Raw genomic sequence first — 24,717 nt, 5'->3', positions numbered from 1 at the left:
GCAAACCCTCAATGATTTGACTTTAAGAAAATTGCTATTGGATCTTTAGTGTTGTAATTTAACCTCACCCCAGATTTCACCACTAAGGCAGTGTGTGGTTGGGATTGAGCAAGATATGGGCCAAAGAAAGTGGGATATGTAGATGGTGGATTATAACTCGGGGAGGAGGTACAAGAGTGCAATGTATATAGAGTAAAATTCCTTATGCAAACCCAATTTTTTTGCTAGATAGCAAATTAAATTTGGGGAAAAGTAACATAGCATTGAGAAGGTTGTAAGAAATTGGTATTCAGTATTAAACCTTAACCATAAAATAGGGGGCAAATATCCACTAGTGTTCAGAACCCAGCGTTGAACCTGAATGTTGCTTTCAGTTCCTACCAAGTGATGTTTATAAGTTTTGACGTGCTATTCTGTACAGTGCAATGTGCAGTGACAGGTTTTATTAACAAATGGCTGTCTCCTTGTATGAAAGTTTTAGTGCTCCACAATAAACTCTGTGCAATTTAACTAAAATCAGAAAAAAACAATGTGATGCATCAAACCCGTTTGATCAGATACAGATGTGGACACTGCACCGTGTTGTAAATCGAAGCCTCTGTGGTGCTTCACTGTGAATAGGAAAGTGCTGACTGCTGATACAGGCCTGAGGTGGGCTAGTGCCTTGTGTGTAAATTGAGAACTTCTCGAGCATTTCGCCACTTTTCTATAATTGTGACATTTATGCTGGCTAAGTACCTCATTAATTGCTTGAGATATTAAAGGAGCAGCTGTCTTATGACTGACTGATACCATTTGCAATTTTGTGCCCCCCCCTCATAATTTAATTAAATGTCTGTTCATTTTGACCAAATACAACTCAGGAAAATATGAGAAGGAAGAAAGGATTGATTTAGATGGTGCCTGTAGCCCAGCTGTATGATCATTCACCACACTCCTGCCACATTAAAAGCCCAAGACTAGTTCTTCACCCTGCCAGTTATACTGGAGGTCAGACAACACTAATCACATTAGCTAGCTTAAACCCTTTCCTCTTTAAAGGTAAATGGGTAGAGGTTTTATCAATGGACGATAGCTGGGGCAGAGAAACAACTGTTTGAAAAAGAGGAAGGGAGCAGGTATCAGCTGGGTTTTTAAGATTAGCAAATACAGATTGTACAATAGGGATACTCTATGGGCATAATTACTGTGACTGCTGCATCTATTATCTTATCTTTCTTTGCTAGGGTTACAGAGAGTCTCTCCCTGTGAAAAGACGAGGGCTTCTCAGTGATGAGTATCTGACCTGAGTCAGTAATTTAGCAAATTAAACCATGCAGCATTGTTAACTACATTACTGAAGGGGTGTGTTTTGCTGTTATATATTCTGTACAGTTCATAGACTAGTAAAATTTTATTTTCCCCTCCAGTAAATGCATCTGCTGTAAGAGAGCAGTGCTAGCTTGAGGGCCATGTTTCTGTAGTCAGATTCCCAGGCTGTCCCCCTCCCTCAATGGGAAAAGCAGTTTCCATTGGTGTCGAAATGAAGGATGAACTGGAAATGACTGATCATTCAACTGAATTTCTTGGTTTGTTTATTCTACTAGGTATGTGTGCAGTAAGAGCTGGAACGAGAAAGCATCTGAAACTGGCATGTGAAAAAGGCATTTAATTAATCTAGGCCCAGCCCCTCCACATATGGAACAATACATAAATTCTTAAACTCTGTCCTGCTTTTTGCATATATCAGAGCCTGGTGAAATATAGTTCATGTAATGTAACCATGGCATAAAACAGACCAGAGAAGCTACAAACAGAACATTTGTTTATTAAAACTTAATACTGACATTGAAATATTTGAGGGATACCGTAAGCAACAACTCCAGACCGATCCTACATCGTCAGAGGACAGCATTAGACCAACACACGTACAATCTAGAACTCGTTTCTACTGAACTGCTGCTTAGAATTTAGACATTTCAAGGAGAACACAAACAACATGTTAATGAGTTCACAAACGCTCAGTCAGCTCCTGTAGACACATAACAGAGATACTAGGGGCTAATTTCAGTTCTCTGACCCATTAGCACCATGTAGGTTTAAATACATTCCCACTGGGTCCATAATCTACAGCGCACCTACTTGTATAAAAAGTGAATGAAGGACTGGACAATGCTATTTGTGTAGAGAACCACACGTTTCAAAAAGAGCCTTTTGAAAAAGTTTCATAAACTTTGCAGTTGTTGCAAAATCACATTGCAACCTTTTACCCATCCAGACACACAACAGTGACAGAACATGCTTAGTTGTAGGATGGCTCCAAGCTGTTTATTGGTGGTGCCTACCAGTTGTACACAAATTAAATTTGTTTAATTGGTAGAGATTGAATTCCAACTGTACTGCTATCTTTCTCCCCCCCTTCCCTCAGGAAGCAAGGCCTCCCGTTAAGATACGAGCGATGGTTCACTTCTCGTGCCTCGGTTGTCACTCTTTACGTGTGAACCCTGGCAGTGTCATTGAGCTAGTCAGTCAGTCATTAGGGTGGATCTAGCCGAGTTCATATAGTCACCTTGTTAGGAGGGCACCACTAGCCCTTGGCTGATTACTTGTCTTGCATCAACCTAGAGGCATTGCACACTTTTGAGGGAATGGAGGTTCTGAAGCACAATGTTGTAACTCAGGACTGAGCTCAAACAGAATTGTGCTCCTACATCTATTAATTTAACAGCAATGGTCTATACATGAGTCTGCTTTGAAAACAAACTCACTCAACATTTTTTCTAACAAGCCCCCTTTTGAGGAAAAGCACCTTGCTTCCCCTTTTCTTCTCCTCCCTCTTTTTTCCCTCCCTTCCCCTCCCATCTCCTCCAAAAGGGACCAACTCCTGCTGGGACCCAGTGCTAGAGTCCTTTGCTACTTGCTTTATGTGCAAGTCCTGACAGCAGATCATTGGACCATAGGGGCGGCACAGACTTTTCTCATCCGACTTCATACCGACACGTCCCAGTGAAGGTCTCTGGGCAGAAGTTGCCCTCCTGGCTGCCCTAAACCAGGCCAATTACGAGGAGACCAGCCCACTCAGTACAGGCCGGGGCCCTTTCCTGTTCTGCAGGTCTTGGGACTACACCAGAAAATACCTTCACCACCCCCCCGCCATGCGTATAATAGCTAGTTATTTAGGTAGCACAAGATCTCGTACAATGAGATTGTCAGAGATAATCCATAATAATCATACAAACTGAAGGCAGAAATATGTCAAAGAAAAGTCATTAGTTGACTTTCTTTGGATGAAAATGTCACTCACAGTCACACTCTTTACCCCAGACTGATTTACAAATACATTTGTATTAAATAGCTCCTTTAGCTCATTACATTAGACTCTCAGGTCCCATTACTTCTTTCCTCTCCGTAATGGGACTCTATTTGTAAAACAATATATACATTTTTTTTGCAAAATAAGATACATGAGGTTTCCTGTGGCTTTTCAGTTCCTAATGCTTTATTGTAACTACTGATACAACCATATTGGTAATTTCTCTACTCCTCTTCGTGCAGCTGGCCCACATCTGGCAATCGTGAGGAGACGGATTTGTATTTGGACCGATTTTCATGGATCTCTGCTTTCGTTTTCTGGATACAACTGAAAATTTCTCTGAACAAAACTTTGTACTCTGGTTGGGGGTTGCTGGACGAGCCGGTCAGTTCCACCGAGGGGGAGTGAGCAGTGGAGGAGGCCAGCTCACTCTGCACATGCTCCTCGCAGGCCGACGTCTGCTGGTCACTCTGGGGGGTTTTACGAGACTGGTCCTGGGAGAGGCGCCGAGACGTCTGCACAGCTTTGTGGCTCGAGGAGTCCCCGGGGAGATGGCACCTCCTCAGCAGCTCGTTGTATTTCAGCTGCAGGGCGCTGTACTGCTCGTCCACTTCGTTTAAGAGAGAGATACCTCGCTGCCGCACGGCCTCAGCCCTCCTGATACACGTCTGCTCGTGTCCCTTCACCAGGTCTTCGTCGGAGCTGCTCCCCAGCAGAGTCTCACTGGAACTGCGTCTCGGTGACCCTCCTTCCACCTCCAGCTTGTCGCTCGTCCTATTCACGCAATCCTTGGTCCCAGGGAAGTGCAAGAGGTCCAGAGACTCCTTCCCGGAAAACAGGAAGGATTCGGGAAGCAGGTTGTCCACCACACTGACAAAGGTATTGCCCACTTGATTTTTCTGGCGTAGTTCCACCACCTTGTCCTCCAGCTCTTGAATGTATTGTTTGTAGTCATCCAAATTGGAGATGTTTTTTCCCAGTTCGCTGTTTTCCTTCAGGACCAGGGAATACTCTTGCTCTACACTCGCCCGCCTTTGCCTCTCCAGGGTTAGCTGGGCTTGGAGCATGCTCATCGTTTTCTTTAACCTCTCATTTTCCTCCTCCAACGGATTAACATGGGTTTCACTGGACGTGATCTCGGCAGCAAACACGTGGTCATACACAAAGTACCTGTCAACGCAAAGCAACTTCTGTTTAAAAAAAAAAGCCAGCCAGCCCAATATCCTGAGTATCATTTATCTTTTAGCAGTTTGGGTCAGAACTCCCTAGATGGTTAGTGCGTAAAAGTAACCCCTGCCCCCCCCAACCCACTCTCTAGTTATATAGGTCCAGGAAGTGTCAGTGGTGGCTCAGATGACAGCACTCTCACCCTGGAGTCTCCTAGCAGGAGATTTGGAGACTCAATACAATCAAGGAGAGTCAACATGGTTTTATGAAGGGGAAATCATGTCTGACAAGTTTATTAGAGTTCTTTGAGGAAGTAACGGGCAGGGTGGATAAAGGGGAACCAATGGATGCAGTATATTTGGATTTCCAAAAGGCATTCGATAAGGTGCCACATAAAAGATTACTGCACAAGAGCTCATGGTGTTGGGGGTAATATACTGGCATGGATAGAGGATTGGCTAACTAACAGAAAACAAAGTCAGGATAAAAGGGTCATTTTCAAAATGACAATCTGTAACTAGTGGGGTGCCGCAGGGCTCAGTGCTGGGGCCTCAACTATTTACAATATATATCAATGATTTGGATGAAGGAACAGAGTGTCTTGTGGCCAAATTTGCTGATGATACAAAGATAGGTGGAAAAGCAAGTTGCAATGAGGACACAAAGTGTCTGCAAAGGGATATTGACAGGTTAAGTGAATGGGCAAAAATTTGGCAGATGGAATATAATGTGGGAAAATGTGAAGTCATCCACTTTGGGAGGAAAAATAAAAAAAATATTATTTGAATGGAGAAATACTACGAAATGCTGCAGTACAGAGGGATCTGGGTGCCCTCGTACATGAAACACAAAGTCAACATACAGGTGCAGCAGGTAATCCGGAAGGCAAATGGAATATTGGCCTTTATTTCTAGGGGGATGGAGTATAAAAGCAGGGAAGTCATGCTACAACTGTACAGGGTGCTGGTGAGACCACACCTGGAGTACTGCGTACAGTTCTGGTGCCCTTATTTAAGGAAGGACATACTTGCATTGGAGGCGGTTCAGAGAAGGTTCACAAGGTTGATTCCGGGTATGGAAGGGTTGTCTTATGAGGAAAGATTGAACAGGTTGGGTCTATACTCATTGGAGTTTAGAAGAATGAGAGGAGATCTTATTGAAACATACAAGATTCTGAGGAGACTCAATAGGGTAGATGCTGAGAGGATGTTACCTCTCATGGGGGAATCTAAAACTAGGGGGCATAGTCTCAGAATAAGGGGTCGCCCGTTTAAGACAGAAATGAGGAGGAATTTCTTCTCCCAGAGGGTCGTGAATCTTTGGAATTCTTTATCCCAAAAAGCTGTGGAGGCTGAGTCATTGAATACATTCAAGGCTGAGTTAGACAAATTTTTGATCAGCAAGGGAGTCAAAGGATATGGGGAAAGGGCAGGAAAGTGGAGTTGAGGTAAAAATCAGATCAGCCATGATCTCACTAAATGGCGGAGCAGGCTCGAGGGGCCGAATGGCCTACTCCTGCTCCTATCTCTTATGGAGTCAGAAGGATTTGGGTTCAAGTCCCAGTCCAGAGACTTGAGCACATAATCCAGGCAGATACTCCACTCCTCCACTGTCAGAGCTGCAATCTTTCAAATGAGAAGTTAAATATAAAACGCCGTCTATTGGAGCATTGTTTGTCACACCAAACACACGGTCCCCGGTGCCTCTCAGAGTGTGACGCTCCTAATTATAGCAGCTGTGTGAGTTGCAATGGAAACTTTTCTCCTCGTTTGTCAGGAATAAAATCCAGGCCCCAAGAGTTAAAAAGGATTGTTGTAATTATTCCAATTCTCCAGTTTTTGGTGATGTCGGACGAAGTACAAATATTAGACAGGACACTGGGGAGAACTCCCCTGCTCTTCGAACAGTGCCGTGGAATCTTGCACCTCTGCCCGAGGGGGTAAACGGGGCCTTGGTTTAATCTCATCCCAAATAAGGCACCTCCAGCAGTGCAGCACTGGGAGGGTGAGCCTGGATTTTGTGCTCAAGTCTCTGGAGTGGGACTTGAACCCTCGAACATCTGACTCAGGAGGTGGGAGTGACTCCCACTGAGCCATGACTGGCACCAAGTGTGAAAGTGCATTGTACAATTTTATATAATCAGTTTGAAAAGCACAAACTACTTTTTTAAAAAAATGCAGTTACTAAAATAAGAAAAAAGGGTTTATTAAGTTAAAGAAAACAAAATCATTGAGAATCAGCAGGGACTTACTTTCGAAGGTCGTACAGCTCTTTCAGGCAGGGGAGACTATGTATCGCCCTCCGCTGCTCGAGTCCCTCCTGCCGGGAACCATCCTTTAGTTCCTCCATTTGTCTCTGGAGGTCATCCACGTGAGACTGTAGCCCCTCAATCGTCTCCGCCAAACTACCAAACAGCAAGACCAGACAAATCCAATTAAAGGCGCTGCTCTGGCGAGGTGAGGGTCAAGGTCACAGGCAGTGATGTGTAATCAATTACCTCAGGTCGATCGCCGGAACACGATCACAGCTTGTAAGGAGTCATTAGTTTACAGGGTTGTGAATTGTACAGATTTATAAATTGGTTTTCGATGAGGAACGGTGTGTGGGGAGGTACTGAAGACTAAACCTACATTTCCCCCCTGCCCCATTTGTTATTAGTCGTCTATTTATTTAGTACATTTATTGTAGAAACACATCCCAAGATGCCTCACAGGAGTGTAGGGAAAACCATCATCAAGCAGCTAAAAGGAAGGTGGATGATCAGATACTCGATCAGAGAGATGAGTTTTAAAGAGGATCTTATCTGACTTCTTACACATCCTCCACTCCCATCGCTCCACCATTGGCGGCCATGCCTTCAGCTGCCTGGACCCTCAGCTCTGGAATTCCCTCCCTAAACCTCTCCGCCTCTCTCTCCTCCTTTAAGACGCTCCTTAAAACCTACCTCTTTGACCGAGCTTTTGGTCACCTGTCCTAATGTCTCCTTCTACGGCTCGGTGACAGATTTTCTTTGATTACGCTCCCACAAAGCGCCTTGGGACGTTTTACTACATTAAAAGGCACTATATAAATACAAGTGGTGGTTATGAGAAGAAAGGAGGAGGAGGAGGAGGTTTAGGAAGGGAATTCCAGGGTGTGGGGATTAGGCGGCCGATGGTAACGCCCACCAATAGTGGGGTGAAGGGGCAGGGAGGAAAAAGAGAGATGCACAAGAGGCCCGAGTTAGAGAAAGAGTGTGGGAAAAGATTAGGGCTGGGAGGAGGTTATAGCAATAGGGGAGGGGTGAGAAAACATTTCAACACAAAACTGGTTGGGGTTACTGGAGAGGTCATGGCTCTGGAACCGAACGAGATTCACATTTCCTACAGGCACCATGTCCACGTGATTTGTGGATGCCAAATGTGGGAGTCAATTTCTCTTCCTCTACTTCTCCCCCCGTACAAAGAACCGGGGCCCCCCCCCAACCAGTGAGCTGCAACCGGGGCCCCCCCCCCCCCCCAACCAGTGAGCTGCAACCGGGCCCCCCCCCCCAACCAGTGAGCTGCAACCGGGGCCCCCCCCCCAACCAGTGAGCTGCAACCGGGGCCCCCCCCCAACCAGTGAGCTGCAACCGGGGCCCCCCCCCCAACCAGTGAGCTGCAACCGGGGCCCCCCCCCCAACCAGTGAGCTGCAACCGGGCCCCCCCCCCAACCAGTGAGCTGCAACCGGGGCCCCCCCCCAACCAGTGAGCTGCAACCGGGGGCCCCCCCCCAACCAGTGAGCTGCTGCAACCGGGGCCCCCCCACCAACCAGTGAGCTGCAACCGGGGGCCCCCCCCCAACCAGTGAGCTGCTGCAACCTCCTCCTTCACTTCAGTACAACAGCAATGTCGGGTAACAGAGTTCCATTTCTCAGATGCCGATTGGCCGGTTATGCAATTTGAAGCCTTTCCTTGTTCCCCCTCTATCGATTATTGGCCGGCTGTGATGAAGTTTAGCCCAGTACGATGTTTAGAAATTAGTGACATTCGAATTGCAAGTTGACACAAGCTAAGCCGGCATGTTTAAAGATACAGACACAGATCTATTCGAGTCGACTAGAAAGACTGTGCAGAACTCACTGTACTCAATATGTACGGATTGGCTCTAGACAGAGTGTAATATCAGGCAGAAACACAGCCTGCTCCACACAGCGACTGGCTGCAATATTACATAGAATGTACAGCACAGAAACAGGCCATTGGGCCCAACTGGTCTGTGCCAGTGTTTATGCTCCACACGAGCCTCCTCCCTCCCTACTTCATCTCACCCTATCAGTATATCCTTCTATTCCTTTCTCCCTCATGTGTTTATCCAGCTTCCCCTTAAATCCATCTATGCTATTCACCTCAACCACTCCATATGATGGTGAGTTCTACATTCCAACCACTGTCTGGGTAAAGAGGTTAATAATGAATCAATTATTAAGGAAGTGGTAACAAATCATAATATGATTAGGCAGAGACAATATGGTTTTTTGAAAAGGAAATTGTGTTTGACAAATTTAGAGTTTTGAGGCTGTAACTAGCAGGGTGGATAAAGGGGAACCAGTGGATGGAGTATATTTGGATTTTCAAAAAGCATTCGATAAGGTGCCACATAAAAAGATTGTTACACAAGGTAAGGGCTCATGGGGTTGGGGGTAATATATTAGCATGGATAGAGGATTGGTTAAAGGACAGAAAACAGTAGGGATAAACAGGTCATTTTCAGGTTGGCAGGCTGTAACTAGTGGGATACCACAAGGGTCGTAGCTTGGGCCTCAGCTATTTACAATCTATATTAATGACTTGGATGAAGGGACCGAGTGTAATGTATCCAAGTTTGCTGACGATACAAAGCTAGGTGGGAAAGTAAGCTGTGAGGAGGACACAGAGTCTGCAAAGGGATATAGACAGATTAAGTGAGTGGGCAAGAAGGTGGCAGATGGAGTATAAAGTGGGGAAATGTGAGGTTATTTTCTGTTCTTCCTACAAAAGTAAAACAGAATATGTTTTAAATGGTGAGAAACTATTAAATGTTGGTGTTCAGAGTGTCTTGGATGTCCTCATACAAGAAACACAAAAAGTTAGCATGCAGGTACAGCAAGCAATTAGGAAAGCAAATGGCATGTTGGCCTTTATTGTAAGGGGGTTAGAGTACAAGAGTAAGGAAGTCTTACTACAGTTCGACAGGGCTTTGGTGAGACCTCACCTGGAATACTGCATACAGTTTTGGTCTCCTTATCTAAGGAAGGGTATACTTGCCTTGGAGGCAGTGCAACGAAGGTTCACTAGATTAATTCCTGGGATGACAGTTGTCCTATGAGGAGATTGAGTAGAATGGGCCTATAGTCTCTGGAGTTTAGAAGATGTGGAGATGCCGGTGATGGACTGGGGTTGACAAATGTAAGGAATCTTACAACACCAGGTTATAGTCCAACTGTTTTATTTAAAAATCACAAGCTTTCGGAGGCTTTCTCCTTAGTCAGGTGAATGTGGGATGAGTTTAGAAGAATGAGAGGTGATCTCATTGAAACATAAGATTCTGAGAGGACTTGACAGGGTAGATGCTGAGAGATTGTTTCCACTGGCTGGAGTGTCTAGAACTAGGGGGCATAGTCTCAGGATAAGGGCCATTTAAGACTAAGATAAAAAGGAGGAATTTCTTCGCTCAGAGGGTTGTGAATCTTTGGAATTCTCTACCCCAGAGGGCTGTGGATGCTGAGTCATTGAATATATTAAAGGCTGAGAGGGATAGATTTTTGGACTCTAGGGGAATCAAAATGCTGCAGTACAGAGGGATCTGGGTGTCCTCAGACATGAAACACAAAAAGTCAACATACAGGTGCATCAGGTAATCCGGAAGGCAAATGGAATATTGGCCTTTATTTCTAGGGAGTTGGAGTATAAAAGCAGGGAAGTCATGCTACAACTGTACAGGGTGCTGGTGAGACCACACCTGGAGTACTGCGTACAGTTCTGGTGCCCTTATTTACGGAAGGACATACTTGCATTGGAGGCAGTTCAGAGAAGGTTCACTAGGTTGATTCCGGGTATGGAAGAGTTGTCTTATGAGGAAAGATTGAACAGGTTGGGTCTCTACTCACTGGAGTTTAGAAGAATGAGAGGAGATCTTATTGAAACATACAAGATTCTGAGGGGACTCGATAGGGTCGATGCTGAGAGGATGTTACCCCTCATGGGGGAATCTAAAACTAGCGGGTATAGTCTCAGAATAAGGGGTCGCCTGTTTAAGACGGAAATGAGGAGGAATTTCTTCTCCCAGAGGGTCGTAAATCTTTGGAATTCTTTAACCCAAAAAGCTGTGGAGGCCGAGTCATTGAATACATTCAAGGCAGGAAAGTGGAGTTGAGGTAAAAATCAGATCAGCCATGATCTCGTTAAATGGCGCAGCAGGCTCGAGGGGCCGAATGGCCTACTCCTGCTCCTATTACTTATGCCCTTATGCCTCCTGAATTCCCTATTGGATTTATTAGTGACTATCTTATATTTATGGCCCCTTGTTTTTTTTATCCCCCATAAGTGAAAAACAGCAACAGAATCAAGCCGGAGACAACTGAACAAGGGCTGGATGTTCACTCAGCTCCTAACCACAAAAGGAGAAATGAACCCTGACCCTAACCCCATCATCACGGAATGTCAAAGGGAACTACAAGGAGGGCAGGTGTCTGACAGATACAACCTTGGTGGTTACCGTGAGTGGGGAACATCCTGAAGACAATATGTTGCGTTACCGATCGGGTAAGTCACGGGTTCTTTGCCGTCTAACGTAAGCAGCACGAACCCTGGTATTATCCTGCAGTGATGGCACTTTGGTCTTAAGTGTTTTCAGTCAGTGTAACTTCAGAACTACTTTTAACTCCCGCTCGTTGGGAGGGATGGAGGATCCGTTTTTTTGAAGCTATAATCTAGACGTCAGAACAGAAGCAAAAGGCTACAATTTAATATCTGGACTCGGATAAGATGCACTTAAGCTCCATTTATGGTTTACGTCATCATTGGGAAGCCTTGAATTTGTTACAGTCTCTGTGGCCCCTCATAATTCGATACGTGTTCAATTTACAGTGAATAAAAGTTCCCAGCAGCTGGCACTTTACATACAGCAGACTGTTCAGGATACACTAATCATCTGTATTTATAACTGAATGAACAATCACTTTGCTACCAAGAACAAAATAAGGATTAGGAAGCATGAGTAAGAAGGGCTTACTAACTTTCATTTGTATAGAGAGAGAGATATAAATAAAGTTAGTAAGCCTTTCTTACCCTTGTCTGACATGCACATCTTGTACTTTAGAGGTACTCACATGCCTTAAGGACATTTAGATTATGTGATTTGTAGCTCAGGAGGTATAAAAAGTGACAAGTTGCAACAAGACTTTGGATTGGACCTGGGAAAGTTTGAGCTCAGGAGCTGTACACGCGATAGATCGTCTCCCAGAGTCTGATTTGCTTGATCTATAAAAAGTATTTCACTTTGCTCAGAGGATTATACTTTGAATAAGGAAAAAGAAAAACTTTGCTTGTGTGTATCGTCTTAGAGTCATTGAATAAACTCACCTAAAGCTAGAGAGCGAACAAGCCAATTACTATTCGAATGAGTTGAGCTCAAGTGGACTGAGCTTTGGGTAAGAAAATGAACAATCCCAGCAGTAAAACCAGAGCTGAGGGGCAGGACCGAGTTACTCAGACCGGCGAGATCAGTAAGGATGCTGCAATTAGTCTCAGTGTGCCAGCACTTTCAGGAGAGCCGGGGAGAAAATTGAAGGGGAAACAACAGCACCAAACGCTTCCTCGCACGGTTCAGACGATGATCATTAAAGCCACGCAGCCCATCAAACCTGGGTTCACTCAACACTGGTGACCTGCTCCCCTCCCACACACGGGTGACCCCACTCATCTAGCACAGCAAACACCACAATCGGGACATTCAGTAAAGATCATTTTGCATCTTGCAAGTTATTTGTGATGTGAGGATTCCTCAGGTTACCTGACACTTTCCAGGCCAAATTCAAGTCTTTATTAATCCCTACAAGTTTGCATGTAGCCCACCAGTATTCATAGGTCAGACTCTGCCAGGTTAACACAACCTGGAACATCAGTTAATGAATATCATTTTATTTCTATACAAGATGATGGTTCAGAACCGCGCTCCACAAAGCCACCTGGTGGCCAGAGCATGCAATTCCATCGTGACAGCTGACATAGCAAAATTGAATGGGAAATATTGACATGGCAATTTACAATCACGAATGTCAACACAAAACTGTGACCAAAAAATGTGACAAGTGCAAGATTTTTAATGTTCAAGATAGTCCAGCTGCTGAAATATTGTGTTACCTTATTATCTTATTCTGCGATGCCTTGCTTTCTGCAACAAGTTTCTGATTGGTCACCTCCAACTCTCGGGCAGTCACATCAAGCTGCTCGTAAACCTTAGCATGCTGCTCGTTCATTTGACGGAGGAGCTCCACCTGTTTTGTGAGATACTGGAAGACAAACAGGAGTCAGGCCGACAGCAGTGAAGGGTCGCAGCAAGTTTCACACTCTGCACGCCCAGTTATTCCACCCAGTACAAGAATCCACATTTAGTTCGGGAGCAACGCATCCACATCAGGGGAGAACTTTCAAAAACAGGGTGAAGGTCTGGTCACAGGTTTAACTGGTTCGCCATTTGCCATTTTTACCGTGTGTCAAGTTAATATCACAATGACTGAGTAAGGCACTGTCTGGTATATGAAGCAGTTAGAAAGGCTCAGGCATTAATGAGTTAACAGAGTCAGGGCAGAGGTTGGGGAGCTGCAATTTGGTCTCATTCGATCCAAAGAGGGAAAGGAAAGGGAGGAAAAACAAAAATTCAGGCAGGAAGTCTGTTCACCAATCTGTCCAGTGGTTCCTAGTGGAAAGTCTCCAGACGAGGGTTTGTGTTGTCCAGGCTGACCCACAAGGAATGGTCACCTGTGTGGTGCCTTAGAATAAAACACCATCCTTTAGGAGGGAGAAAAACAAAACAACATCCTTTGCTGCGTGGATCGCAATCCATTTTGCAGATGGGCAGGATCTCTCTCTCTCTCTCTCTCTCTCTCTCTCTCTCTCTCTCACAACTTCACATCTTCAGTATTTGTTTAACCTGAAGGAGGAGAATCTCCCTCTCGTGATTGTTGCAATCGTGATGGGAAGATTCTCCAACAGTGTTCTACAGGTTAAAGGAGTAGAAAGGGGAGAGCGTGAGTGAGGGAGGAAAGAAAGAGAAAAGGATAAGTAAAGATGCACCAAATCTTAAACATTTATGGTCAAAAATAAAGTTGACTGTAACACTTAATACTCGAAGGGAAAGAAATCAGAAAATAATGGAATCACAGTGAAATGCTGTGATCATAGAATAGAATCATAGAACGTTACAGCACAGAAGGAGGCCATTCGGCCCATCATGTCCGTGCCAGCCAAAAAAATGCTATCCAGCTTAATCCCACTTTCCAGCACTTGGTCCGTAGCCCTGTAGGTTACAGCACTTCAAGTGCACATCCAAGTACTTTTTAAAATGAGTTGAGGGTTTCTGCCTCTACCACCCTCTCAGGCAGTGAGTTCCAGACTCCCACCACCCTCTGGGTGAAAACATTTCTCCTCAGCTCTGCTCTAATCCTTCTACCAATTACTTTAAATCTATGCCCCCTGGTTATTGACCCCTCTGCTAAGGGAAATAGAGTGGATAGGAAGGACCTATCTAGTCCAGTCATAATTTTATATACTTCAATTAAATCTCCCCTCAGCCTCCTTTGTTCCAAAGGAAATAACACCAGCCTATCTAATCTTTTCTCACAGCTAAAATTCTCCAGTCCTGGCAACATCCTCATAAATCACTTCTTGTACCCTCGAGTGCAATCACATCTTTCCTATAATGTGGTGATCAGAACTGTGTGCAGTACTCAAGCTGTGGCCTAACCAATGTTTTAATACAGTTCCAGCATAACCTCCCTGCTCTTATATTCTATGCCTTGGCTAATAAAGGAAAGTATCCCGTATGCCTTTTTAACCACCTTATCTAACTGTCCTGCTACCTTCAGGGATCTGTGGACATGCACTACAAGGTCCCTTTGTTCCTCTACACCTCTCAGTATTCTCCCATTTATTGTGTATTCCCTTGCTTTGTTTGCTCTCCCCAAATGCATTACCTCACACTTCTCTGGATTGAATTCCATTTGCCACTTTTCTGCCCACCTGACCAGTCCATTGATATCTTCCTGCAGTCTACAGCTTTCCTCCTCACTATCAACCACACAGCCAATTTTTGTATCATCTGAAAACTTCTTAATCATGCCCCCTACATTCAAGTCCAAATCATTAATATATACCACAAAAAGCAAGGGACCTAGTACTGAGCCTTGTGGGAACTCACTGGAAACAGCCTTCTGGTCACAAAAACACCCGTCAACCAACTGGCCACTTTCCCTTGGATCCCATGGGCTTTTACTTTTTTTGACCAGTCTGCCATGTGGGACCTTGTCAAAAGCCTTGCTAAAATCCATGTACACTTCAAACATGTTACCCTCATCGACCCTCCTTGTTACCTGCTCAAAAAATTCAATCAAATGTGTCATACATGACCTTCCTTTAACAAATCCATGCTAACTGTCCTTGATTAACCCGTGCCTTTCCAAATGACAATTTAGGCTGTCCCTCAGAATCGATTCCAATAATTTGCCCACCACCGAGGTTAGACTGACTGGCCTATAATTACTCGGTCTATCTCTTTCTCCCTTTTTTAAAAAAAGGTACAATATTAGCAGTCCTCCAATCCTCTGGCACCACGCCAGTAGCCAGGAAGGATTGGAAAATGATGGTCAGAGTCTCCACTATTTCCTCCCTTGCTTCTCTTAGCAGCCTGGGATACATTTCATCCGGGCCTGGCAATTTATCTACTTTCAAAGATGTTAAACCCTTTAATGCTTCCTCTCTCACTATGTTTATCCCATCCAATATTTCACACTCCTCAACTACAATCTCTGCATTGACCCCCTCTTTTGTGAAGACAGATGCAAAGTATTCATTAAGAACCATGCCCACATCTTCTGCCTCCACACAGAGGCTACCTTTTGGGTCTCTAATCGGCCCTACTCTTTCCTTAGTTATCCTCTTGCTCTTTATGTATTTATAAAGCATTTGGTGATGGTGAGGAGTTCCGACAGTTAATACTGTAAACCCTTTTCTTTCAGGAGAGATTTCCTCAGATTGATCGTATTTGATATTTTCTGCTACGGCAGAAACCCCCAGAGGGTGGGGGTGTAGCAATACAACATTAAAGGTTCAACTCTCCTTCACTTAACTCCTACAGTACCAGACCAAATTCCACCAAATATAAAAAAGGGAAAGCTGCAAATGCCAGAAATCAAATAAAATCACCCAGACCCCATCTTCTCTCTTCACAGATACTGACTGACCTGTTGTGTATTTTCCGGTTTTATTTAATAACTCAGTTTTCATGGTCATTTTTCTGGTGCTAGATTTATCGAATTCAAATTTTACAAAACTTGCCATGAGGGGATTTGAACTCATGAACTATACCCTCCTAGATTGCAATGGGCACAAGCTCTTCCGATGGCTTAGAGGGTGCAGGGGTAGGGACACGGAGGCCGGGACAGTCCCAGGTCCAAACAGTGACCTGTGCTGAGCCAGACAACCTCAGCCAGGGTCATTCAATACCATCCAACAGTTTCAACAACAACTTGCATTTATATAGCACCTTTAACATAGTAATACGTCCCAAGGCTCTGCACAGGAGTGTCAAACAAAAATTGACACCGAGCCAAAAAGAGACATTAGGACAGGTGACCAAAAGCTTGGCCAAAGAGGTAGGTTTTAAGGAGCGTGTTAAAGGAGGAGAGAGAGGCGGAGAGGATTAGGGAGGGAGTTCCAGAGATTAGGGCCGAGGCAGCTGAAGGCTTGGCCGCCAACGGTGGAGCGATGAAAATCGGGGATGCGCAAGAAGCCAGAATTGGAGACTGCAGAGATCTCGGAGGGTTGTAGGGCTGGAGGAGGTTACAGAGATAGGATGGGGTGAGGCCATGGAGGGATTTGAACATGGGGATGAGAATTTTAATTTCTGGAAGCAATCCATGTACAGTTGTACACTGGGCCTGACACAGACATAAATTACATTCTACTGATGATTAAGATGCACTCGTTGAAGAAAAAAAAACAAATTTTTCAAGTGCATTGCACGGGTCGGTTGCTAACCGGCCAACTGATTGAGCAAAATATTTTTAAATTAGTGGAAGAGAAAATAATATGGAAGTTGCCTGTGTCGAGGTGGATTTCACTGCATTGGACTTATGAATAAACGCTCCCAGGATCAGAGCAGAGCAGCTGCTCATTACATCATCATGGAATCCAGTGCTCCAGACACTGCAATCCCAGCAACACGCTCCCAGATTCCAAACAGGAGGCAGTGGTTTGTATTGTCTCCGGCTCCCTCATTCCTCTAACACACACTGCACATCCAGCTGGACACTTTCCAACCCTGCAGATCATCCAACATCTGTATTGGGTCATTGCATCATATCCAGAGTGGACGGATTCCCAGACTGGTCACGAATTTGAGGGGCAGGTAAAGACCAGCTGGTCCATCGATGGCTGGAGCATCGCGATTAGACACTCTTTCCCCGACCTCTCTCCCCAGCCATGCAATCTCCTGGGGGAGTTCAACCCGGTGTCCTGGGCCAATATTCATCCTTCAACCAAAATCACTCAAGAAACAGATGATCTGGTCATTTATTTAATTGCTATTTGTGGGATCTTGCTGTGGGCAGATTGGCTGCCACGTTTCCTATGTTACAACAGTGACTACATTTCAAAAATTACTTCATTGGTTGTGAAAGGTGCTGTACCCCTCTTTGTTTAGGAGTGCTCACATTCACCACTTCCCCTGGGCCAGTGTGCACTCCTGAACAAGGAAAGGGGGGGGGGGGGGGGGGAACAAATGGAGAGGAAAAACGAATGGGGGAAGAGAGCGTGGGAAGGGGGAGAAGGGGAAGGGGAAGCGAGCGAGGGACAGGCAGCGCTAGCAAACAATTCCTTGTTATTAGTCAGTGACGGGGAGGAGAGAGAAGGTAATTAAAGAACCTGCTAATAGGTAGCACAGATCCCATGTGGCCTCTCAGAATTTACTAACTGCCTGTGTGCGAAGCCTTGCTCAGAGGACAGAGAGCAATAGTAAAACAGCAGGGGTCAGCTTTTCAACACACGCAAATTCCAGAGCAGCATTAATGATGCCGAGTTCCTTTCTTTCAGATATCAGCAAGTACTTTTGCTGTGAGCTGCAAGAATATAGATCTACGTCACAATGCATCCACACAGCAGAAATCTAGTGGGAATGAGCCAGGAGCACAGAGGAGGCCGAGAGGCTTTACATTCCATTGTTTCCCACTTAGAAGAGAAAGGCAGAGTTGATTGGAAATACTCACGGTCCAATCCACGAGCTCCCCATGGCTCCGTTCATGAGTTATGTATCGCAGTCACAGAAACAAAGTCACACGTTTGATTGACAGGCAAGGGGGTATTAAGGGATAGGGAACCAAGGCGGGTAGATGGAGTTAAGATACAGATCAGCCATGATCTAATTGAATGGCAGAACTAGCTAGAGGGGCTGAATGGCCTCCTCCTAGCCCCATGATTCCCAGTCTGTACTAAGCTTGGCCAGCTGACAGGAAGTTACACTAATAATTGGCCTCAGCACACCTGACCAGGGGAATGGGGGACAGTGGATGGCTTAAGTTGCCTGATGGCCATCTAGCTGGCATGGGCACAGCTGTGGTGTTACCCCCTCAAGGTGGAATAGCCTGCTAATGCAATTGTGGGTGTTGCACCTTCAGGAGAGGTCACTGGTAACAAAAGAGCTGAGATTATTGACGCACTCAGTACTACTTTTCCTCCGAATGCATCTGTGTAGCACAAGTCTGTTTGGTAAGAACAGAACGAGGCAGGAGCAGAGTTGAGGCTAAAGGAGCTCACAGGCTATGGAATCTGCTCACAATGGAGAACGTGGAGCTGGTTCGATACCGAAAGTCTGACCAGTACCAACTACAGCCCTGCTTCCAGTGCTGATTCTCTGCATTTACATCTTAATCGTTTGAAGGAAAAACAAAGTCCACCCCTCACCTCAATCTCTTGGATCTGCTCCTGATTGGTTCCGTACATCTGCTGAAGTGCTTCCTCCAACTCCGTATTCCGATCCAACAGAGTTTTCCCCAACTCAGCTGCCAGGTGTAGGTCTAAAAAAAAAACAAAAAAAAGTTAAATACTCAAATTTATCACTAGATAAAGGAGGAAGGCCATTCGGCCCATCATAACAGATCAATCCTGATCATTCGGACAATTCCCCACCTCCAGTTTGTTAAACAATTTCAGGGTCTTATTTTCACAGCGATGACTGTGTAGAATATTCTGATCTGCGGCCTGCATTTGTCGTTCCCTTTGAACCTGTGCTCTCATGTCCTATTGTCATTGTTTAATTGAAATCTAGTTTCTGTACAGAGTTCACCACAACCCATTGGGGGAGGGGTGGGTAAGAGTGTAGAGAAGAGAAAGGGTGGACAGGTCACCCCAAAACATTTATTGGTATGGGTGACACCCCCATCTCCTCCTGTCCCAAACCTCAGATACCTGCCCTCCCAACTCTTCATACATTGCAGCCTCTCTGCTATTCATTATCCCTGAGGTCACCACACAAATCAACTCCTTCCAAGCTTGTAAATCCCACATTTTATAAGTCGCTCCCTTTAACTTGATCTGATGGTTATCCTCAGAAAACACTGGTCCAATTAAAAGCAAGGTTACATTAACAGTTTGATCTTTTATACACACTGTCTTGTAGATTTACTCTGGCTGTCAATATTTGAGCATTGATAATTGCAGTCTGCCACAAACAGCACCTGAAGTCAGCAGTAAACTCTGCAGAGTGAAAGTTCAACATCAAGGGACACTCCTCACATACGAGCAGCTTTCAGTTGCCCAGTGACTCCAGCACCACATGGTGCCAAAAACTATGGCACCAAACAGCCAAACACATGGCTGCCAGCAGACTGATGGGCTTCCCACCCATCTCCACACAGGCAGTAATTGGTCCTGCCAAACGTTGGCCTTGTAGGCTTTCCACAGTCATTGAGGAAGATATCTATTCCTGCAAAATAATATCACTGGTGGCAGCCGCGGCTCAGAGGTAGAACTCATGCCTCTGAGTCAAACGGTTGTGGGTTCAAGTCCCACGCCAGAGACTTGAGCTCGGAGAGCAGCACTGATTGTCAGAGGGGCTGTCCACCCTCTCGGGTGGATGTAAAAGTTCCAATGACACTATTTCGAAGAAGAGCAGGGGAGTTCTTGGCCCAATACTTAGCCCTCAACCAAAATGACTATTATCTGGTCATTATCTCATTGCTGTTGGTGGGATCTTGCTGTGTGCAAATTGGCTGCCGCATTTCCTACATTATAACAGTGACTACATTTCAAAAAGTACTTCATTAGCTGTAAAGCGCTCTGGGAGGTCCTGAGATCACAGGAGGCGCTATATAAATGCAAATCCTTTCCTTTCACTGGTGATGTTAAAACTTGAAAGGTGGACCATGTTGCTGTAGAAGCTGCCCAGCCAAATAAACACATCGATTTCAACAGCAGTGGGAACGGGAGTCCTGTAACTGCATCATTGAAGTCACATCCTCAGGTCACTCACAATATAAAAGGTGTTAATAGGCAAAAATATTGGAAATATATCACCATTCCTTCATCGTCGCTGGGTCAAAATCCTGGAACTCCCTTCCTAACAGCACTGTGGGAGAACAGTCACCACACGGACTGCAGCGGTTCAAGAAGGCGGCTCACCACCACCTTCTCAAGGGGCAATTAGGGATGGGCAATAAATGCCAGCCTCGCCAGCGACACCCACATCCCATGAATGAATTTAAAAAAACAAAAAAGCAAAATGCTGGAAATCTGAAATAACAGAAAATGCTGTAAACACTCAGGTCAGGCAGCATCAGCATCAATCTGAAATGTTAACTCTGTTTCTCTCTCCACAGATACTGCCTGACCTGCTGAGTGTTTTCCAGCATTTTCTGTTTTTATGACTAAACAAACTGAAATAGGTCAAATGTAGCGAGAGAGAAAGCTACACTTTCAAAATTACTCCAATACCATCTCGCTTGGATTTTACTAGTTTTGCTTAGAGCTGATCAAAGGCAAGTTGGCCCTGCAGCTCTGTGACTCTCCCAGGCCACCATCCAAATCAAGTTTTGAAACCCCTAACATCTGGCAGCGTATTGCAGATACTATTCACAAGACACACACACACACACACACACACACACACACACGTGGTCTGACTAGTTCATTGCACAGCCTCAGTATAACCCCAATAGATTTATATTCTTCTATTCTGGTTATATACATTAGAGCATTTTGCTAGCTTTTTTTAATTGCCTCGCCAAGTTGCCTAGACATAGACGAGTCCTCTTATTTCTAGGTCCCCTGGAGTCTCCCTGTGCTAATTCCATTTCACCATATGATGCAGGAGGTGAATGCAACAAAGAAGCTGGCACTCCAAGCTGACAAAAGAACACACTATTGGCATCCGACCATTTTAAACACCACTTTTACAGATGATGATTTTAGGAGCTCTGACTGCTCAGTCCAAATTAGAATCCAAGTTGCACTTCTCGTTTCAAAAATCCATCAAATTGGGAGGCTCTCTCTTTAAATGCTGTTATTTGTCACAATGCAAGTTGGTATCACTCATCATTTTCTTCCATACCCCCCACCCAGAGCTGCAGGATTGGGGATGGAAATAAGGCAAAAGTCAGCCAGGGTCCCCACTCCTGATCGCTAGCTACTGACTCAGCTGTGACTCCCCCCCCCCCAACAGTCGAATAGCTGGCCATCTCTGATCGTCAAGGTTCACATTTGAAGCAGAGCGGACAAGATCGCTGAGCCACACAGGTCTGTGGCTCGAGAATCAGCAACAGTCACAACCTTTGTGGGGAGAGGGAAGAGGAGATAAATAAATCAGAAACTGAATGACACAGTTTGAGCAATGGTTTATTAACAGCTGACACACCCACACCTGCAGACAGCAACAAGCTGAACCAAGAACCATTGCACTGTTAATAAAATATTACTCCGAGGGCAGACAAAATATTACACTATCTGACCAGTCAAACACATTTAAATTGATGTATAGGCACATCTTGGTATATATTTGGTCCGCTCTTTTCAAATATTCCCAATATAAGACACACAGACTCGGTATATAAGTCAGATTAGCTTAACACCTTATTGCACTGTCAAAACACTTCAGGCAGACAGCAAATTATTCTTGAGTACAGTGACAAACTTGCCCCATAAACAGCAATCATTGTTAGGTTTCCCCTTAGAGCAGCAGAGAAGGTTAACAGGAGATTTAATAGGTGTTCAAAATCATGAGGGATTCTGATAAGAGTAAATAAGGAGAAACTGTTCCCATTGGCAGGAGGGCCAGTAACCAGAGGACACAGATTTAAAATAATTGGCAAAAAAGTGGGGAGATTTTTTTAAATAAACACAGCAAGTTATTATGATCTGGAATGCACTGCCTGAAAGGGCAGTGGAAGCAGATTCAATAATGACTTTCAAATGGGAAATTGGATAAATACTTGAAAAGGAAAAATTTGTAGGGCAGGGGGAAAGGGACTAATTGGATAGCTCTTTCCAAGAGCCAGCACGGGCACGATGGGTGGAATGGCCTCCTTCTATGCTGTAAGATTCTATGACACCACCACCTTCCAGTAATGTATTTGGACAGTTACCATCCACCTCCAGCCCCTCACTCACTGCACCTAAGTGCCAGCCTAGATTTCGTGCTCAAGCCCTGGAGTATTACCAACGGAGCCAAGCTGACAAGTCAGATCAAATCTAACACCAACTTTTAGTCCTAGCCGTTAATAACTAGTGGGATTGGTGGGGAATTTAGATAAAGCACCAATGAAGGAGGTCATCATTTTCGATTAGAGAACCAACTAGTTCAGCCTGTCACTTAGAATATCGTTTCTATGGAAACCTTTCTCTCCAGTTCAAGACACTGACAGAACGGGCGCTGAGCGAGAGAATTTTACACCAGAGTCACAAAGAGAAGAGAGAGTCCAGCGCAGCGTATTCCGCAGAGGCACTGACACCGGAGTGCCCCGAGTCCTTACTCACTCCCGGATCGTTGGAGTTAGACCTGCCCTCCCCACATACCCCGGGTCTACAGGAGTTTAACAATTCTCAAAATGAAATCCACCAGTGTGTCCCGGCAACATGTCAGGGAAATTCAAATAATTTCAAGGAAGACACATACTGCAAGTGGAGAAAGTGTAGGGGAGTGGGGCTAATTGGAGAGCTCTTTCAAAGAGCCGGCACAGGCAGGATGGGCTGAATGGCCTCATTCTGTGCTGTCTGATACCTGACGCCAATTTACATCGAATTAATGAAACTCAACTATTTAGAAAAAAATGAAACCTTTGATCGATGTTAATTACAGACTGGGAGTAAATAAATAAACTTAAATTGGCGTTTGCATTAAAGAAAAACAGAATTAAGAGACGCAGACGGTGCAGCTGGGTGGGATCTGCACGATTCCCGTTCACTCCAAACACCGATTGAAGAAAGGATGAGAGTTAATTCTGGCAGGGTACAGCCGCTTTACCTGGTGCCGGTCAACCAGCTGCAGCCTCTGGAGCCGCCTTTGAAGGCGGAATGGGGTTTTTTTTGTAAAGTTTAAACTCACCGTGCTCCATGTTCTGGTGCTGGTACCACGGTTCCTCCTCCCGGAGTTCAAAATCCTCCATTATATTGTCGGTCAACATTTTGCCCTTTTTTTTTTGTTTCGTTTTAGCACCGGCTTAGAGAAAGGTTAATGATGGTGCTCGGCCGTCCCCCGCTGGATGCTGTTGCATTGAATTCCTTGTCTGTGCTGATCGCCCGCAACGTGGCACTCACCGCCTGAGCTCAGCCTGTGCTGAGCTGCAAACTCCGATTTCCGCCTTGCTCCTGCTGTCCCCGCCCACTCCTGGTCATTTTCAGTGTAACAATTCAAATGGTAGCCAATCACCGCGCCCGTGACGTCACGTGATTGACAGCGACCCCTTTTTTTTGCGCGTCCAGGAAACTTCAATAGAGCATGAGCGCACCAATCGGAGGCCAGCGTGGTTATCATCAGAGAGGCTCAACAATGGGCCATTGCCCCCCCCCTCCTGTCATCAACTAATCGGATTCAGCGATGACCTGCACTCGGTTACTGTTTCATTGCTCTGATTTTTAAAAAATAATCGAATAGACCTTTAGCTGTGCAGGAACAATGAACTCGTACACTAAGGTGTGGTGATCGGGGGAAGTGTTTTATTCTCAGTGAATGAAACACTTTTACTACTTGGGATTCTGGCGTTTTGAAACCAGTGTTTGGGAATCAAATGCCACAGGTGTGGCAAAAGGGATATGGGCCAAAGGCAGGTATATGGAGTTAGATCACAGATCAGCCATGATCTTATCAAATGGCGGAGCAGGCACGAGGGGCTGAATGGCCTACTCCTGTTCCCATGTTCCTATGTGTCGGCCATGGCTCAGTGGGTGTCACTCTGGCCTCTGAGTTAGAAGGTTGTGGGTTCAAGTCCCACTCCAGAGAATTAAGCACATAATTTAGGCTGATAGTTCAGTGCGGCACTAAAGGAGTGCTGTGCCTTTCAGATGAGACATTAAACTGAGGCCCTGTCTGACCTCTCAGGTGGATGTAAAAGATCCCATGACACTATTTGCCCAATATTTATCCCTCAACCAACACCCCTAAAACAGATTATCTGGTCGTTATCTCATTGCTGTTTGTGGGATGTTGCTGTGCACAATTTGGCTGCTGTGTTTGCTACATTACCACAGTGACTACACTTCAAAAGTACTTCTTGGTTGCAAAGTGCTTTGGGGTGTCCTGAGGTCGTGAAAGGTGCTATATGAATGCAAGGCTTTCTTTCTTTAAACAACAAACATCTATTAATTATGGCCACTGGTTCGCAGTGATTGAATTCTGTCTTTACAATGTTTATGGCCACTGGTTCGCAGCTCAGTCCTAATCTGTTTTTACAGCATTAGTCAATCTCCCATGGCACTGCGTACAGGTGTAATCTTCAGGTGGGGTGGGGTTAGAGGACATGAAGATGTAATTCACTCCCCATTCTGTCCTTATTGTTG

At 45.1% G+C, this 24,717-nt stretch overlaps 1 protein-coding gene across 1 annotated transcript; it reads right to left on the bottom strand.

The window, feature by feature from the left end:
• Positions 1–1,787: 1,787 nt before the first annotated feature.
• On the bottom strand, positions 1,788–23,517 carry cdr2a (cerebellar degeneration-related protein 2a). The gene is made up of 5 exons (XM_068003528.1): positions 23,267–23,517; positions 18,634–18,746; positions 12,820–12,968; positions 6,711–6,863; positions 1,788–4,462 (listed from the first exon to the last, which is right to left on the bottom strand). Exons 1-5 carry the CDS (start codon positions 23,343–23,345, stop codon positions 3,517–3,519), a joined length of 1,440 nt encoding a protein of 479 aa, XP_067859629.1. The 5' UTR covers positions 23,346–23,517; the 3' UTR covers positions 1,788–3,516.
• Between the last annotated feature and the right edge of the window lie 1,200 nt (positions 23,518–24,717).

This window comes from Heptranchias perlo, chromosome 22 (assembly GCF_035084215.1).
Source record: "Heptranchias perlo isolate sHepPer1 chromosome 22, sHepPer1.hap1, whole genome shotgun sequence".
NCBI classification, from domain to species: domain Eukaryota; kingdom Metazoa; phylum Chordata; class Chondrichthyes; order Hexanchiformes; family Hexanchidae; genus Heptranchias; species Heptranchias perlo.
The sequence above is the reverse complement of the archived record's forward strand: the minus strand, read 5'-3'. Positions and strand labels throughout refer to the sequence as shown.

Excerpts from the sequence above, each read along its gene's own strand:
- cdr2a (XM_068003528.1), bottom strand. The coding sequence starts at position 23,345 with ATGTTGACCGACAATATAATGGAGGATTTTGAACTCCGGGAGGAGGAA. Across the intron at positions 12,969-18,633 it reads AGCAGATCCAAGAGATTGAG|TATCTCACAAAACAGGTGGA; the intron begins GTGAGGGGTGGA and ends TTTGTCTTCCAG. Across the intron at positions 6,864-12,819 it reads TCGCAGAATAAGATAATAAG|TTTGGCGGAGACGATTGAGG; the intron begins GTAACACAATAT and ends GCTGTTTGGTAG.